The 19,671-nt window shown below is 48.7% G+C and overlaps 1 protein-coding gene across 1 annotated transcript; it reads right to left on the reverse strand.

Moving 5' to 3' along the window:
- Positions 1 to 13,849: 13,849 nt before the first annotated feature.
- On the reverse strand, positions 13,850 to 17,209 carry LOC130406506 (nuclear factor 7, brain-like). Its single transcript, XM_056612133.1, has 2 exons — positions 17,107 to 17,209; positions 13,850 to 17,003 (listed from the first exon to the last, which is right to left on the reverse strand). Exon 2 carries the CDS (start codon positions 16,999 to 17,001, stop codon positions 15,379 to 15,381), a length of 1,623 nt encoding a protein of 540 aa, XP_056468108.1. The 5' UTR covers positions 17,002 to 17,003; positions 17,107 to 17,209; the 3' UTR covers positions 13,850 to 15,378.
- Positions 17,210 to 19,671: the final 2,462 nt, after the last annotated feature.

Below are 19,671 nucleotides of genomic sequence, written 5' to 3' on the forward strand. Positions count from 1 at the left end.
ATTTGCTCAGTCGCTGTGTCTCATTCCCACGATCCCTCTCCCCCTCTCTCCCCATCACTCTCTTCCAGTCCCTCTCCCCCATCTCCCTCTCTCCCTTCCTATCTCCCCCGTCTCCCCCCTCTCTCCCCTTCTCGCTCCCTCCCTCTCCGTCTCTCTGTTCCTGTCTCTCTCCCTCCCTCTCTGTCTCTCTGTTCCTGTCTCTCTCCCTCTCTCCCCCTCTCACCACAGGCCCCGGTGGGAGGTATCTGGGGCACAAAATCAATTTCCTCCGTCGACTGTCCAGTTCCACGCCCCCCCCCCCCCCCCCCCCCCCCACCCGTCCTCCACCAGACTGTGATTCCATCCCTCCGTGACCCCCCCTCCCCCCCCTCGATTAGGGAGAGCACCCCACCTCCTCCTCCCCTATTACCCCTGTCACCCTGCAGCCCCCCTCCCAGGAGGTCATTAGTCACGGAAATGACTTCTTTCAACAATCACTGGAGCGTTTTAAAATAGGAGGATGGAGTCAAACGTCACCCGCACACGGTGGATACTGTTCATCCAAATGTGAACTGTGAGGACAGGCACAACATGGAGGCAAACGGTGCTTAATTCATTACTTAACACTATTAATAAGAAATGGTTGCTGGCACTTTATGCCAAATGTTTTGTCTTAAAACCCCACGTCCTCACATTAGCAAACTAAAGTTTGTTTAGTCGCGACAGCCAGAGCTTCCCACTCCTCATTATAAAGTTTATGTGGCATTTGTTTTGGATTTGCTAGATATTGTACTGTAGCTTATAATGAAAAAACACACCCTCGGGAATATTTTTACATCCAAATATCTGACATCGCCGGGCAGAGATGTTCAGAAAACAATAATACACAAACCCACAGAGAAAAACAAGCATCCTGTCAAACATGTTTAATTCCATACTACACCAGAAGAAAAACAACGTCATGCAAAACAGCGCCGGTCCAAACGGAGGCGAATGCAGTGTGTCCCCTCAGGGTAACGCAACACAGCTGATGAGCAGGGTGCTAAGGTTAGAGAAAAGAGGCTCGCAGTGAAACTGTATCGTGGCGTATCTAGCACCCGGAGCACGATGTGACTGTCTGTTGACCCCCTGACGGCCGAACCCGGGTACGACCAACCCCGCCACGGCGTCGGGGAGGTCGTTACTAGTTCTGGTATCCGTAGCAACGCCCCTTGTACACAGAGCAAAGGCGGGAAAGGATTGAAGGTTATAAGCGGGAAGTGGAACGAAAGCCGTGTGACGGGCGAGACATGGACAGGTGAGGAACCAAAAAGCGAAGAGAAAACACGACACTGCATTATCTTCCAGACCAGCCCTACACTATGAATGTGTTATTAATATGTGTGAGTTATTATGTGAATGGTAAATGGACTACATTTGTATATTTTCTAACCAGTGGCTGCTTAAAGCGCTTTACAACATTCACGCATTCATGCACACATTGACACACTTGCAAGCGGAGTCAACCATGCAAGGCGACAGCCAGCTCGTCGGGAGCAGTCAGGGTGAGGCGTCTAGCTCAGGGACACCTCGACACTCGAACGCACACCCGCTCTACCGCCTGAACCACAGGCCGCCCCCCTGTGTGTGCTATAAAGCATCTCCCTGGCTCTGCTTCAACGTCCACAGCTGGGGAAACCGAGACTTTTTTCAGAGATCGTCTCAAACCCAAAACCCCCGGACTTCCAGAGTCCCGACATGACGGTGGTCCTCTTTTCAAAACATGATTCATCGTCACTCAGAGCGGTATCCAGTGTTTGGACCAGAGCTCTGGGGGGGCCCAGGAGCTGTGTGCCGCGCCCCCCCCCACCACCGCCCCCCCCCCTCTCAATCCCCACACATACCCTGCTGTTCAAACAGACCTCCTCGCCCCCCCCCCCTCCCCCGCCTCCGCTAAATGTTGCCATTAGCATTTTGGCATTTCCACAGTTTGTTCCTTTTTGTGTTCGATCCGTGTTGTAAGACCCAGCCAGGGGGGGGGGGGGGGCGGGGGGTCAGAACTGTAAAACTTTGAGTTAGTTTGTCATTTCTCACCCAGGAATAGCCTGGAGACCTGGGCAGAGATGGTAGCGAACAGAGGGGCTGATCCAATAGCACACGACACAGAATGTCTGGATTCAGCCAAAACGCCGTCGCTGCATTCTCTCAGCACACCGTCCTGGTGCTGACAGGAGGAGGAGGAGGAGGAGGAGGAGGAGGAAGAGGAGGAGGAGGAGGAGGAGGAGGAGGAGGAGGAGGAAGGGAAGGGGAAAGAGGAAGTGAAGGAGGAGGGGAAAGAGAAGGAGGGGGAAGAGGAGGGAGGAAGAGGAGGCGGAAGAGGAAGAGAAAGAGAAGGAGGAGCGGAAAGAAGAGGGCGAAGTTGAAGTTGAAGAGGAATAGAAGGCGGAGGGGTAAGAGGAAGAGGAGGAGGAGGAAGGGGCAGAGAAGGTGGACGAGAAGGAGGAGGTGGAGGTGGAGGAAGACGAGGAGGGGGGAGTGGAGGAGGAGAGCTAAGAGGAAGAGCAGGAGGAGGTGTAGAAGGAGAAAGAGGAGAAGGAGAGAGAGAGAAAGGGTCAGAACCTCACTTTTCACCGATCTCATTACAGGCGGTGGCATTTCATTAAACGAGGGTCGTCCTGGGCGTCATTACCTCCCCCCACCCTCCCCCCGTCACCAGGAGCAGAGCCTCCCAGGCCGGCTATCAAGGATAGATAATCTAATCCTGCCGTGCTGAGAGTCCCGGGAGACTGTGTGTGTGTGTGTGTGTGTGTGTGTGTGTGTGTGTGTGTGTGTGTGTGTGTGTGTGTGTGTGTGTGTGTGTGTGTGTGTGTGTGTGTGTGTGTGTGTGTGTGTGTGTGTGTGTGTGTGTGTGTGTGTGTGACTAAGTGACTAAAAGAGTTTACAACTTTCCAGGGATGTTGCGCATACATATTGGCTGGCCTCTTAACTGGCGATCTTTAAAATCCCCTGACTTCCACACTCAATTTAAAGTAGCCCAATTTAGCACCGGGTCTGAGTGTGATCAGCCCTTCAAAGCCCTGTGACACGGTGACATCACAAAGTGGGAGTGGCCACCTAAATGTAGGATGGCTGGAAACACAGACAGTTGGTACAGTCCACTGGCTAGACTGGTGGATGGATCCATCCGTCATACTGTGTCCGTCGGGATGGACCCTCCCACTTGTGATGTCACCATGTCACAGGTTCAGGGCAGACATTTGAAACTCCTCGTAACGGCGGATCGCGCTCACACACGGTGGTGACAAATAGGGGCCCTATGAACACCATTCTCTGTGATTTGTGCGTTAAATGTGCTTCTGCACGGAAGCCGTGCTCAGAATAGGTGGATCTGCTCCCACAGGAGGGGGGAGGGTCTGAGTGTTGTGTGTGCGGTACGAAGGAGGGAAAAAAAAACACTCAAAGCACTCCTCCGGCCCGGGTTCCTGCTTCTGTCCTGCACTAAAAGCACTCCTGACTGGGAGCGAAGAACCATGGCCCACGCAGGTGAACCAGCCATACCCTCTCCAGAGAGAGAGAGAGAGAGAGAGAGAGAGAGAGAGAGAGAGAGAGAACGAGAGTGAGAGAGAGAGATAGAGAGAGAGAGAGGGAGAGAGATAGAAGAGAGGCAGAGAGAGGCAGAGAGAGATAGAGAGAGAGGCAGTGACAGAGAGGCAGTGAGAGAGAGAGAGAGAGAGAGAGAGAACGAGAACGAGAGCGAGAGAGAGAGAGAGAGAGAGAGAGGCAGAGAGAGAGAGAGGCAGAGAGAGCGCGAGAGAGCGGCAGAGAGAGAGAGAGAGAGAGCGAGAGCGAGAGCTAGAGCGAGAGAGAGAGAGGAGAGTGAGAGAGCGAGAGAGAAGGAGAGTGAGAGAGCGAGACAGAGAGGGCGATAGTTCCATGTTGTCGAGTGTGTGTGATCAGAGAGTGGGCGGCGGGGGGGGGGTTTCCGTTATAATTAACTCAATTACACCGCGTAGCGTGGCTTTAATGAAGGGCCAAACGTTGAGCCCTGAGTTCCTCATGGGTTCTCAGAGAGAAGGAGGCGAGGACCCCCTCCCCCATAAACCCCTGCATCACAGCACGTACCCACACTACACACCGGGTCACCTCTATGAATGCGGAGGAACGCGCACGCAATAAAAAAAAAAACGCTGTAAAAATCACCGGGCAGATCGCTCGTTTGAAGTCGAGGCGCCGGGGCGTGTTCTCCGCCCCGTTCCGCCGGGCTGACCTTTGGCTCCTTCCTATCACGTACCGACCGGGGTTACATCTGCTGCGGCCGCGGAGGATAAACGAGAGAGCGTTCCAACGGGGCTTTGATGATCATCACGCTCTCCCGGTCGGCTGCCGTCGCAGCAGGCATCGCTCTTCGCTCGGCCCCCCCTCCCTGGTCGCTCTGGGAGACAGACGGCATGTCTGTATGTCTCTCCGTGTCCGTATGTGTGTGTCTGCATACGTACGTGTCCATGTGTGTGCGTGTCCATGTGGATGTGTGTCCATTTGTGCACGTATGTGCATCCGTGTGTGTATTTGTGCGAGCGTGTGCATACTTGTGTGCCCGTGTGTGTGTGTGTGTGTGTGTGTGTGTGTGTGTGTGTGTGTGTGTGTGTGTGTGTGTGTGTGTGTGTGTGCTTGTGTGCCTACGTGTGTGTGCGTGTGGGTATGTGCGTGACCCATAAATGCACCAGCACTTTCACTCCATTTCCCTCTCGTAACGAGGTTCAAACGGAGGCGTCCGACTGAGCCGCTGGGCTAACGTGAACGGCGTCTCGTATCTCATTAGCAGGGCGCGCCGCCTCCGACCACGCTAACCGCCGCTCATCACCCCAGCGGTCGACGGCTCACACTCTCCGGCCACCCACTCGCTGTCCGACACCCCGTCTCCCACTACCAGGACGTGCACATTCATCTCTCCACGCCATTAGCCTCCTCAGAACAGCGTATACAGTGTCGTCGTCCCCCCCACCTCCAGAACCCCATTATCTACGCAGAGAGATGTGGGAGCCATTGAGCTCCTGCCGTCAGATCATCGGGTCAGTGGGTCCATCATGACGTGGAGCTAACGCTTTGTTAGGGGCCACTCACACTAGGGCCGTTTGCCTGTTCCGTGCTGCAGGACGATTCAGCACGATTCCCCCCCCCTCCCCACTCCCCCCGCTGGCCCGTGGTCACACTGTTCCCAAAGGCCGTGGCCGGGGCACGATTGCTCCTTCATACATACGTCATCACGTCGCAATGCGATAAATACGTCATCACCAAGCGTCCTCGCCGCCATAACAACAATGGAGAACAACAACGTGAACGCCGTCGTCGGCGCAAAATTTCAAGTAAACACTCGACTTCACTATCGCACCAACGTGAACCGCCTGCCGCCATTGTTTAAAATGATTGTTGTGGGGGAGAAGGGCATGGACCTATAAAGAAAGAAGGGTCGCGCAAGGACTACGTCATCCAGCTCACGTTGCGTATCCGCGCGTGTGCGCGTGTCATCTCATTAGCATCTGTACTTTGGCCACGGCACACCTCTCCCAAGTGCGCCGTGGCCCAGGGGCTGTTCCGTGCTGGAATACGGATGGCGTGGTCACACTAGCCAAAAAGTTCTAGATATTAGAATGCAAATGAGCTCGGGCACGGGGCCGCGGCCCTAGTGTGAGCCGCCCTTAGAACGCCCAGGGGTTTGATTGCTTGTTCAATGGTGGATTATAACTCGGTACTGTCACTTTAAGTCGGTCACTTTGAAACCTGTTTATCAGGTGCAGAAGACCTGTGCAGCATGCCTGCAATTAACCTGAGACACGTGTACAAATATATACTTTTCATTTCATACACATGTATTCTGTCTGTTAGATGCATGTTATGCATATCCCGAACTTACATTCCTATTCATGGTGTGTTTTGTGTTTTTAATGCTAGTTGTGGTCATTCAATTTAATTACTTGAATTAAATTAACTCGAACCTTGTCCTCCGGGATCAATAAACTCTAATCTGAATCCGTAGTCATGGCGGTATCTGAATCCGTATTCATTCATGGCTGTATCTGTATCAGTGTTCAACAGAGAGCGAGCTGAATCGGGGGCTGATCTGCTGCTGGGTCTCCCAACGCATCGCTAATGAGGTTCACAGATGGTCTGATAGCCGCGTCGAGGGCGGCGTCTGATAAGAGAGGCAGAACGCCCCCCCGTCTTATCAGTGGGTTGAGCTCTGCAATCACCGGCGAATAACCCCAACCCCAGATATTTACAATTCACTGATTCTGAATGAATTGAATAAATTCTCCCTTCGTCTTTGTTGTGTGGAAACATTTTGCAAGCAAGGTCTCTCTGAGTCATCCCGGATGGGCTGCGGGCACTATAGCCTCTGAATGACACACACACACACAAAAACCTACACACGCACACAAACATCAACCTGCACACACACACACACACACACACACACACACACACACACACACACACACACACACACACACACACACACACACACACACACACACACACACACACACACACACACACACACACACAAAAACATGCACACACACACACACACACACAAACCTGCACAAAAACACGGACACACACACACACGCACCAAAACAAACCTGCACACACACAAACCTGCACACAAACACACGCACACACACACACAAACACACCTGAGAGCAGGAAGGAAGCCTATTTGTGAGAATTCAGCAGTGGGCTTCAAAGAGGACACAGGAGGCTTCTCTAAGCTGAAGACTCTCCACACACACAAACTCATACACACTCACACACACTCCACTCTGAGTGATTCATTTCCTGTGTGGGTCACCAGCAGGACTGTACTATTTCCTTTTGTAGAGTCTCTTGTCATTTACTCCAGCAATGCTTCAGCTGATTTGCAATTAGGGAATGCTGGTGGCCGTCATGGTAACCGTCCGAGCCAGGTGATAATGGGACAGAGTTCTCGGGGTTTAGCCCCGGCCCACGTCTCAGTTTGGCTCTCGGTCCATATCAGTGGTGTCAGTCAATCCTTAAGAGTCGTTTCATTGGCTATACAGGTTGTCCATCAAGAATTGATGGACAATTACATCTGTAATTACGGTCAGATTGGGCGGTCAGTTGTGTGTGATTAGCCTGCATCTCTGCTCTTGTGTTATTTGGGAGAATAGATTAAATAAAAATCGATCGACCGATTGGGTTTGAGCGATAGACCATAGACCTGTGTATCACATTGGATACAGCTCCTCTATGAGACACACACACACACACACACACACACACACACACACACACACACACACACACACACACACACACACACACACACACACACACACACACACACACACACACACACACACACACACGAGAGGGAGGCTGAAATACCGAAACCTAATTAGAGATAGACAACCTCGATCACAGTTTAGTTGTTTAGCGGAGGCTTTTAACCAAAAACACTCACAGGGAATTAGGGGCTAGGTAATTCTCTCAGAGAGGCCTGCACCAAAACCCCCTACGTGCAACTAGACTCCAACCAGAGGACTCAAACATTCCACTTTAAATTAAAAGGTATTATTCACAACTAATCACATGCAAAAAAAAATTTTAATCAGCTATTCAGGCACTTGCTCACAACGCAAAGACAGAGGCAAGCAGGCAAACTGCCTGATGGCCTGCCATTCTACAAATCGAATACGTCAGGGGAGAGGGAAACCACAGACTGGAAGCGCAAACAAATCTACAATTCGGTGTTCAGGAAAGGGAAACAAAGTCAAATGGTTGTGGTTGATATGCAGGCCTCGTGCCGCTACTGTCTCATATTCCACCACTGTTGAGAGTGAGCCAGACGAGAGCCAATCAGAGTGCTCGTGAGGACCGGAGGTGATTACACACAGGGATGGTCGTTTGGCGGGGGGTCTAGAGGAGGAAAATGTAAATCGCTGTCCTTGAGAAGAATAAACCAGCTTTTATCCATTCAGTGCACAGACCACTATTGTTACACAAATAAGGGCCTCTGAATCTGTCAGGCGATTTTAAGGCAAATATGTGACGAAGGAATGTTTGTTATTCACATGGAATCCGTTCCCCATTGGATCCGTTCTGGACACCAAGGAAAGTTGTGCTCTCTCTCTCGCTCTCTCTTTATCTCTCTCGCTCTCTCTTTATCTCTCTCGCTCTCTCTCCTTTAAGATAGACAGTCAGAAGTGGAAGTCATACAGGAAGGGTATCCATCCACTATTTAGCTATCCAAGCACACACACACACACACACACACACACACACACACACACACACACACACACACACACACACACACACACACACACACACACACACACACACACACACACACACACACACACACACACACACCCATCCCAGCCAGGGGTAAAAAAAATACATAACAGGAATGACCGTCATCACGATCACCATTTCCTGTCCCGCTCTGCCACAGTGTGAGGTCGGTGCTGACCGCCTGGTACTGACCGCCTGTGTTCAGAGACCCAGGCTGGAGGGGGGGGGGGGGGGAGGGGGGGTGGGGGGCACACACCCCTCTCCAGGAGTATGTGAAGATAAAGTCTGAGGCGCAGCAACACAGACGCGTGGAGGAGTACGCCCTCAGGCTTTGTCTAAAGGCTTCTATGGATAAACAACGAGCTGGTCGCCATGACAGCGCCTAACAACAAACACATGAGACACGTCTTATGAAACAAAAAAACACAAGTGTGGAAACAGGGTGGGTTGGCTGAGGGGGGAGATAGGAGAAACAAAGGAGACAGGGGATGGGTTGGATGCAATATGGAGAACGTGAGGGAGAGAACGTATTGCTTTTGTGTCCGAGTACATAATGGCTCTTTGTTGAGTCAGGGTCACGCGTCATCGAGTGATTGAATTGTACGTGTTGTGAGTGAAATGTGTGCACCATCAAGGCATCCTGCTGCTAGAAAAGAACACAGTCGGACGCAACCACCCAGGAGTCCACTGAAACTACTTTATCTGCCCGGCCGTCGCTGATCGAATGATGGCCCGTGACCACGGTTGGGCCTGAATCATCAAACTTTAACACCAAAAACCTGGTGTGTCACAATCAGGCTACTTTGTGTGGTATATAGGATGTATCTCTACTCTACGGTATGTCTTTGAATGTGGTATGGATGCACATAACAAAGGATGCACATTGTTGTGGCATATTGTCTTCTTTGTGTGGCCGCCACTTTGAAATATCAAAGGGGTTTGGGTTGAGAGAGAGAGCATGAGAGAGAGAGAGAGAGAGAGAGAGAGAGAGAGAGAGAGAGAGAGAGAGAGAGAGAGAGAGAGAGAGAGAGAGGGAGAAAACGAACAAACGACAAACGAACGAGAGAGAAGAGACAGAGAGAGTAAATGAGTGAGAGAGAGAGAGAACGAACAACTGAACGAACGAGAGAGAGAAAGAGAGAACACGAGAGAGAGAGAGAGAGAGAGAGAGAGAGAGAGAGAGAGAGAGAGAGAGAGAGAGAGAGCACGAGAGAGAGTGAATGAGTGAGCGAGAGAGAGTGGAGAGCGAGAGAGAGAGCAAGAGGAAGAGTGAGAGAAAGAGTGAGCGAGTGAGCGCAAGAGAAATGAGAGCGAGAGAGCGATGACTCGGAGGCGTTGGGAATGAGAGGCGTTGCAGAGATAGAGAGTGACAAGGTAATAAGTGGACGACACCTGGAGCCAGGGGCCCCGGTGTCGGGGCCCCGAGGGGACGGACGTGTGAACCGCTGTTGGTCAGATGATTAGCGGAACTCCCACACACATACACACACACACACACACACACAAACATGGTGTCTGACACACACACACGCACACACATACATACACACACACACACTCACACACACAGGGTATTTGACACACACACACACATACACACACACACAGTATCTGACACACACACACCACACACACATGGTATCTGACGCACACACACGCACACACACACAGGTGCTGACAGACACACACACAAACACTCACATTCACACCCATGAGACACACACACACACACACACACACACACACACACACACACACACACACACACACACACACACACACACACACACACACACACACACACACACACACACACACACACACACACACACACACGTGCTGACAGACAGGGAACAGTCTCCTCTAAAAAGGTCCATAAGAAGTGAATTGCTATTCCATGGTGGTGTTATACAACCTAGGTGTATTTTGCGCATTTACATGTTTATATGCTATACATTTACACATGTATTTATGCCCATGGTGCAGAAAACCGCCATTTCATCAGGCCTCCACCACAACCGTGGTGAAACGGAGAGAATTGATTGGTCACCGGGAAAAAAGAAAAGGGAAAAGACTTCAAGATGACTTCTACCTACCACACACACACACACACACACACACACACACACACACACACACACACACACACACACACACACACACACACACACACACACACACACACACACACACACACACACACACACACACACACAATCATGCACTTGAGCAGTTGATTTACGTGTTGCATGCAAATGCTGGCATGGCATGATTTAAAAATAAAACTGACTATCGATGAGAACCACTTCCTGGTACAGCTGCCACTCATTTAGTGTAAGCCAATCAGGATGGTGTATCATTAAGGTTTGGGGAGAGGTATAACCCCTAAGTATATAACCCAGAGCGAGTCATTACTTTTTCCCTGAGAGGGTTATTAAAATGCCTCTGTAATCACAGATGCGCAAGGATAAGTGTGACCAAAAACAAAAACCTTCATGCATGCACCCTCATTCACCCTCATTCACACACACACACACACACACACACACACACACACACACACACACACACACACACACACACACACACACACACACACACACACACACACACACACACATTGATTTTCTATCACTTCAGTTCAGCTGATGTATGAAGAGCAGCAGAATAAATCCAATTAGTTCTCTTGAAAGAGGGATAGATCCTAGATTCATTTTAATTACTGCTTTGAGTGTCGCAGCCCACCGACCCGCTCTGCGTTCATAAAGCAGTCCGTCGGAGCGCGCAGCGACAGGGTGTGACTAATTGAATTTGTGTTTCTGTGTTTGGAGTAATGGATCTTGATCGAGCGAGTGCGTCACCAAACACGGACGCATCATTGGTGGCGTCACCCGTCGGTTTACACACACGACCGTCACGAAGTGGTCGACTCAAGGGAACTGCAATCGCTGCGGATGTTTGAAACCAGACTCGGAAACAATCCATGTTGGGCACGTTGAGGGTGTGGATTACATTGACGGCCGCCTCAAGAAATTCCCCGGCTGAAACGCAATATTAAATCCTTAATAACTTTTGACAAATAAAAAAAAAAACATTTGATTTTAAAAGACAGAATATGGAGATGAACTAACCGCTGAGATCCTAGCCTGACCACCTCCCGTTGATAAGAACAACAGCGGTGTGCTCTTCAAAGCATGGTTCTCAGTTTTACACTGTCTTGCTTTTAAGATTCTCTTTGTTGATCATTGGAGCAAATGAGCCCAAATGAGACAGCCAGGATTCAGATAATCAGGGCTCTCAAACAAACAAGCTGTAAAAGGTGCTAATGACTTTGCACAGCCTCTTCAGGGCTGCATGTTCTGCATTCAAATGACTCTCAAAAGCACTGGGAATCAAACACCCTGTATTCAATTATTCCTCAAAACAACAACCCCATTAGGCTTCAATGAAAACAGAAAAACAATATTCCACATCCCTATTTGACACCATGGGTAGCAGAGCATGGGGTCTGATGGATCTATGCATCTATGTAGCCTATGTGTGTTGGAATCTAGGTGATTGGCGCACACTGCGCACACACTTAGTCACATGACATAATAACATGAGCAGCAGGTCGGGAAGCGACTAAAGTTGACCGTTAGCCCTTTTTGGCGTTGTTACACACGCCTTGTTGTGATAGACTCTTCCTCTCATGCAGGGCGATATATATATCCAGATTTATCGAGGGAACCGGATAAAACTGACGTTAAATCCCGACAAAACCACCGTCGAATTCCTGAGACCTGGGGATGAAGATGTAGTCCTCGTATTCTCCCTAGAATGGCAATATATATCCCTGCCCCATTTCTGGGGGAAGGGATATAGAGTATATTTTCATTCGAAGGACAAACTTTAGTAGACTAAGCTTTAGGTGACAGCTGAGAATACGAGGGCTACATCTTCAAGTGGGTGCTACACACTGGTGGTGGTTGGTGAGGTCCCCCCTTCACTGTGAAGCGTCTTTGAGTGTCTAGAAAAGCACTATATGAATTAAATCCAATCCATTAGGTGCTACACACCCATTGGGTGTTCTATCTCTGGACGGTGACTTGACTTAATGAAGTCTGCTTTCCTGTCTTCCATATCAGCAGGTGGTGACCGGTAATGGGGTCCCCTTCCGGAACCATCCACGTTCCCCACCACCCACTGTGTTCCCCGTATTTGTTGTGTTGTCATCACAGGCTACTCTGTTCTGTGTGAACATACTGTGTGTGGTCTCAGCCTCCTGAACCGAGACTTGGGCCCGTTGCTGGGTTGCGTCGGCGCCATATTGGGGAGGTCAAGTCTGGTAACCGCGGATGCGGTTAAAGCATTAACATTGACATTTCTCAACTTGGTTTCAATGAGTCATTTTGATATTTGTATTGAATCGTATTATATAAAATGTTATGTTTGATATTTATTTGACTCTATAAAAATGACCCATTGACAGCGTTAGAGAATTGTGAACGTTAAAGTGCTTTTTACCCAGAAATGCGCTGCTTTGTTGTTTTGTTTACAGTCTCGGCCCCTCCACTATGTGGCGGCGGCGTTGGCGTGCGATCCAAAGGGCCGACGTGGCGACTCAGTTAATACGTCTACGGCCCTCACCTCACCCGGCCCACTCAGCCCCCCCCCACCCTCACACCCCCATCGCCATGGGAACAGCGGCAGGGGAGGGCCGGACCCGGCAGGAAATGAGGGGTTTTGATGAGATAAGCCGCCATGTCGCACCACGATACCGTTTCCCCGGCAACCGGCGAGAAGCGAGCACGAAAAACCACTGAATAAGAAATAAGGAATGATGTGGGGATCGGATCCCACTGAGGGTAGGTTGATAAAACGTTTCAACGAAAAAGAAACGGAATCAGCTATTTTACTCGCTTCCAACTTTCCTTTTAATGGAAACTAGAAAAATGCGATGGATTTAGAAACCGCCGTGAAGAATGGAGGCTGGTGCATGCCAGTATTTCCTTTGCTAGGACCGGAGTGGAGTGAATAGGGTTTTATCAGTGTGAGGCTGCTCCGTGCGGGTGTCTGTGTATTTGTGTCCATACAGCGGAGACGAAGGGTGCCTGGCCTCTAAGCCCATCATCCATGCAGAGTCCTGCCTTCCCCACATGTTGATAAAATGGTTATTAAACCGGAGTCTCTTCACCAAAAAGCAATGAAATTTATCCCAGTCTGGCTTATAGCGAGCCCGACGAATCCCCTGGTTCCAAATTATATCAAACTTACCGGAGTGAGAGAAGCCCTTTTTTTTTTTCAAGGGAATAACAAGAATCTTTCTATATTTTAGCGTTTTTATAAAAGTATGTTTTGCCATCTAGTAGCGCTCTGTATGGATAAGGCGAATGCAACGACTTTGAGGGATTCGACAAGAATTAGCACATTTTAATTTTCATTATTGATCCTTTTATAAGTAACCCCATACACAGTATTGAGGTGGAAAGCTTGAAATATTTTGGGTTCGGTTTATGGGGGTGTCTCATTTGAAAATGTACCACTTGACGGTGACGTTCATACAAATAAAAACATATGTGCTCGTGTGCGTTTGTGTGTGTACCCTTGTGTGTGTTTGTGTGTGTGTGTGATAAATCCCTCTTTGAACATAAATGTAATACAACATTTATTACCGCTGGCTCTGCCCGAACGAATAAAGAGACATCAAACCGAATCCCGGCTGGACGGGAGTACGCCTCGCCGTGTAACACACTGCAACACAGGAAGTCAACACGCAGAGGTCTACAGTCAAACCACAACAACAACAACAACCCCTGTCCCGGAGGGGGACCACCTGACCAGAGCTCTGCGTGAGCACTTCCTCCCTCTCTTCCTCCCACTCTTCATCTCGTCCTCTCACTCCTTCTACCTCTCTTACTCCGACTCCTCCGACTCAGTATTGAGTTTCGCAACAGCAGACGGACCAATGAATGGTGGCCGCGACAGGAGGCCGCTGAAGTTCACCAGCACGTCACAGAGGCCCCCCCCGCTAGGATAACCAACAGAGCTCTGGAGAAACATCGGCTCAGTTTGGAGGATTTAGACTGAAGAAACGGGAAGAATCATCGGCTGAACACACGACAACATTCAGTTTGTTTGACCGAGTTGTTTATTACCATTATGCTTTAACAAGAAATATAACTGAAGAATAGCCACTTAAAAGTACATAATGAACAGAACGACTGAAATAATAGTACCAAACATTACAGATCATTAACAGATGTGTCTTTGATTCTCTTTGCGCTTTTATTTCTAAAAGAAGACCGACGACACATTTGGTGACTTATTTAAACCATAAGTAATACAATGTAACGTAAGACAAGAAACAATCCTAGATGAGCTAGAGAGGAGAGCAGAGATAGGAGAGAGGAGGAGAAGAGAGGAGAGAGGAGAGCTGACCAGACAAAGTCACGGTACTCACACACATGGGGAGAATCTATACATGTAGTCACAGTGAGCTTTGTTTATGTGTGTAGATACATGAACGGTTGTTGCATGGTGGAGATTACGTCAATTACTGGTTCAAAAATTAAAGGCTTTTACAGTTTTCAGTGAATTTATCAAAAGCAGGGTTTGAGGCAACTCAAACTCAAAGATATTTTGTATCCCACTGAGGCAGTATTTCTACTGAACACTATCGGACGGGAATGTATTTATTCCACTGAAATTACCAATTACAATGATAATGTTGGCCTATACATTTTCTTGCTTTTCTTTTTATTAAAATCTGACATTGTATTGTTTTGTCATTCACTATTCAGAAGTAAAAACCAAAGAAAAGTTAATAAACTACAATTAACATTTATTCAAATAAATCCTCTTTGCATGTAATGTTTTACATGCAACTGTTAACAATAGCCTTAAACATGTAAAAAAAACTGAGGAAAACAGACAAGAGTGTAATCCAACCCTTTATAATGAGTTACATTCAACAACTGGGGTTAGATTCTGAAAGAACTCATCCTCTTTGAATGACAGCAGTAAGACATTAATGCAGTTCTCTCAGATCTCACAGAGATTCTAACTCAGGAAACAACATCAGTTCTTTTGATTGTTTGATTACGTTTTTATCAAACAAAGGTCCTAGTCTGTTTGATTGACGGGTGAGATGATCAGGGGGGCAGAGTTTTTACCTTCCTGATGTAAACATGGAGAAAGGATTGGATAGAGAGGCTCACTAAAGGTGCAGCCAGTAGCAGAGTAGAGACAAACCCTGGCTTCCACATCGTAGAAGGAGACCAGACCCTCATCATAATCAACAAACACCCCCACCTTCTGGAGCTCAGCTCTCAGGGGGAGACAGACAGGAGGGTTATCTTGAAATACCAATCCATTCTTGTCGAAGAAAAGAGCCCAGAAACCATTCTCAGGGGTCAACATGGTCCGATCCTTTCTGTCTATGGACTCTCTGGCCACTCCTAAAAACCATGCATTCTTGTCTTTAACCTGGACCTCAAAGTAAAATCTCCCTGAGGAGAAGCTCTGCCTCGTGAGGACAAATGTATGCTTTTTAAATCTCTTAGGATTGTCTGGGTGTTTCTTCTCTACCCCTCCATCATGTACTTGTTTCCCATCCTCAGACAGGATGAGACTGGGATAAGCTGTATCAGGATCCAGAGACACATCTACTTCATACTGCTGGACCCTCTTCAGTTCAGCATCACGCAGCTTCTTCATCTTCCTGTTCAGTGTCTTCTCCAGCTGATCCAGGGATCTCCTCAAGGTCCCTACGTATGACGGAGGACGGACCTCCACCGTGGTCCAGTCCCTGGTGGGTGGAGGATCCTTCAGGGATCTGAAGGCCTGGAGGAAGTCGAGGTGGTCTTTAGTGTGTGAGAGCTGCTTCACCTCTGAGCTTCTATTGGTTAGATCTTCTACTTCCTGCTCCAGCCCTTTGATGAGGTCCTCAGCTCGTTTCTCTGTGGATTTCAGTTTCTCTTTCACCGTTTGGTTGAATTCATCCCGGCACTTTTCAACGCAGCCTATCATAGCAGTGAAGACATGCCCACCATCAGCTATCTCTCTGTCTGCTTCTTTGTTGCTCAGTTCTACTGTGTCTGTGATCTCCTTAATCTTTTGTTTTCTCTCCTGGATCATCTGCGGAACTTCAGCCTCTATCTTCCCCAGCTGGGCCGTCTTCACTTCATATTCCTCCTTTAGAGGTACAACAGGATGGGACCTGTGGTCACCCTCTGTGCAGAACTGACACACACATACCTGTTCAGTCTGGCAGAAGAGGTCCAGAAGTCGGTCGTGTTTCTTACACATCCTGTGTGCAAGACGGTCCATAGGCTCGACCAGCCGATGTTTCTTCAGGCCTGCTACTCTCCGATGTGGCTCCAGGTGGGGTTGGCAGTAAGAGATAAGACACACTAGGCAGGACTTCACAGCCTTCAGCTGGGTCCCAGTGCAGACGTCACAGGGAACTTCTGCTGGTTCAACACAAGGCTGCTCTTTTATTCGTACGGACGTTCTAAACTCAGCAGCCATCTCTGAGAAGAGGGTATTGACCTGTAGATCAGGTTTTGTGTCGAAAATCTTGTTGCAAACAGGACATTTGAACTGGACTTGTTCATCCCAGAACTTGGTAATACAGGTTCTGCAGAAGTTGTGTCCACATGCGGTGGTAACTGGACTGTTGAACACATCCAGACAGATGGAACATGAAAAGTTCTCTTCAGACCAGGAAGTGTTAGCACAGGCCATTCCTAGACACAGACGACAAGGTTTATGTATTGAGCAATTGTGTTTTTCTAATTCCATAACGGTAAGAGAGGTTTTAACTTTCTCAAGTTGTGCTGTTTTACTTACCGTGTTGTTACTGTCTGTCAGACTATTTGTTCCAAAATGCGTTTTATTTTCTCGCCTGAACGAGAGAACAGCTTTGACGTAAGTTGCTTTCAGTTTCTCTGAACCTTAAAGGCCGCTCCATGCTTCAGCGTTGGTGTTACGTTGTTGCGCAAAATTTACTCAAAGCAATTCATGCTCCCTTTTAGGTTGCGCGTGTTGCGCGTGTTGCCAAGCAATTTACCACCAGAACAGTAGGTGGAGTAATATGTGGAGGAAAGTTTTTCGTTGAAGACGACCTCGAGAATGACGTCTTTGTCTGTGGGAGTCGTTGGTTTGTTTATGTGCCAGATCGTGTTCTCCCCATACACAGTGAATGATGGCAACAGACAGAGGAACAGGGGTGATGAAGTTGTTGATCATTGGGGTTGTATAAATGTGCATATCTCTCTACATTTTAAAACGACATAATGTGTTGGCAGCAAAGTTAACTTCACCTCAGGTTAATGCTTTTGTATATGAGCCTGCCGGGTGATACTCCAGACAGGAAGTAGTAACCAGACCAGCAAACCAATCACAGCCTTGCAGGCTGGGCGGCTCGCGTAAAAGCTTACGTAAAAAATGACGCAAGTCTAGAAAAATCGCCCGACGCACGCAAGACGTGAGAAGTCGCGCAAGGGGGGCGCAAGGGCGCGCAAGGGCCTCTTGCGCTTGCGCTTACGCTTACGTAACCGAGCATAAACCAGCCTTTAGTTTCGATTCCTCAACCAGACGTCCTCTCCTTTTCTCACCTGACCCCTTGCTCCTCCCCTAACTTAATGCTCCGCCCCCACGGACACGCAAGACACTGACGTTTCAAATGTCACCCTCTGCAGTGTGTGATGTGATGTGTGTCTCCTCTACTTTCCGGAGACAAAAAAGAGCCGGCGCAAAGCGAGGGACCTCGCCGTGATTTAGTGGTGATTCGCGAACCTTGCTGGTATTCTCATCGGCGTTGATCGACTCAGGTTTCCGGTGCTTCCAGAATCACCCCCCGAAAATGTGAATAAAGAGCTTTTGAATGGCGCAACGCCCGCCCCAGTGTGCATGCCTACAGTGCGCAGACGAGCAGCAGAGTTATAAGCAGATTGCGCATTCGGTCCGGGTCAGTCAGAAGAGAAAGTAATGGCCGTAACGTCCCCATCGCTCCAGGTTGAGGGTGTGCGCTTAAACCGTCGAGCACACACATGGACACACACTCACACGCGCGCGCACATACACACGCACGCACACGAACGCGCGCACGCATGCACACAAAACACGCGCGCGCACGCATGCACACACAAACCCACAAAAACCCACAGACATATTTCACGAGGAAGCACATGTGGGAGGGGAGAGGTCAACAAGACATGGTCAGCACGGAGGTCCGATCTCGTCTTAACGAAGCTGTCCGGGTTCCCCGTCCCGTGGCTGTACTAGCCCTGAGGCCAAGGCGAGGCAGTTGAAGAACATACTCCAACGTTAAATCTTTTCCTCTGTCCCTCTGTGTGTGAGAGTGTTTCAGAGCCCTCGTTTGAACGAGATGAAAGTTATAATACCAAATGCAATTTAAGCAGCCCACTTTTCATTTTCCTCACCTAATGATGTGGACTTTTCCCGCTTCCCCACTTTTCCCGCCAGGGATTTATGAAGAGATTTTTATCCTTGTATGCATATTTTTGTATTTTGTGTCATTTCGTGTATTCATGTTGATTTATCTGGATTTTCCCCTTTTTGCCTGTTTTGAAATTTCTCTTCATTTTCCAGCCAGAGCTGCTCAACACCCACCAAGACGCCGCCCACAGCGAGACGGGAGATAACGCACTTGAACATTGTACCAGATGTTTTTCCCATTACAGACAGGAAACAACATGAATTTTGCATGGGAGCCGACAGAGAGATAATTACACTGGAGATTTGGACATCTGTTGAAAGCTCTCAGGCGTCGATGAATCAATATCGTTTTAATTACAGAGGGATTTTACAGGCTTTTACATGAGCCGCAAAAGTGTTCTCCTCAACTCACTTAATGAAGTCTTCAGCTGTTTTTCTGCCAACTAAAATAGTCAAACTGAAGAGCTGACCCTGAATTGATCAGACAAATCCCACTCAAAGCGTCCTTCTCTCCCGAATCGATACGTTTAGAAGCCGTGGTGATGATCTTCCGTCTCTTTTATTTCCCACTCTGACCTTTATCGAGAAAGACGATTTTTATTTTCTCCCGAAACAAAAGATTAAGCAAAGATGTCCGAGAAGCAGGACTTCCGACTCCTACAGGACAGCTCAGATAAATGTCCACGGCGGTGGGCTTTCGTATTAGAAACACAAAATAAAAAGGCCAGCGACATCAAACACAGCGAACCTCTCACTGAGAACACCATTATCGACCGACTGTATTCCCCTCGCACACACCGGGGAAGGAATACAGAAAGAAATGACAGGCTGGGGGATACACAGCCCTTTAGCGCAGCATTCACCTTTACTTAGAGAGCAGCTGCATTAAATAGCATTGAATCATACCTGCCAACAGGAACAGTGGACTTACATTCATGCCCTGATGGATATGCA

Source organism: Gadus chalcogrammus, chromosome 2 (genome assembly GCF_026213295.1).
Source record: "Gadus chalcogrammus isolate NIFS_2021 chromosome 2, NIFS_Gcha_1.0, whole genome shotgun sequence".
NCBI lineage: Eukaryota > Metazoa > Chordata > Actinopteri > Gadiformes > Gadidae > Gadus > Gadus chalcogrammus.

Excerpts from the sequence above, each read along its gene's own strand:
- LOC130406506 (XM_056612133.1), bottom strand. The coding sequence starts at position 17,001 with ATGGCCTGTGCTAACACTTCCTGGTCTGAAGAGAACTTTTCATGTTCC.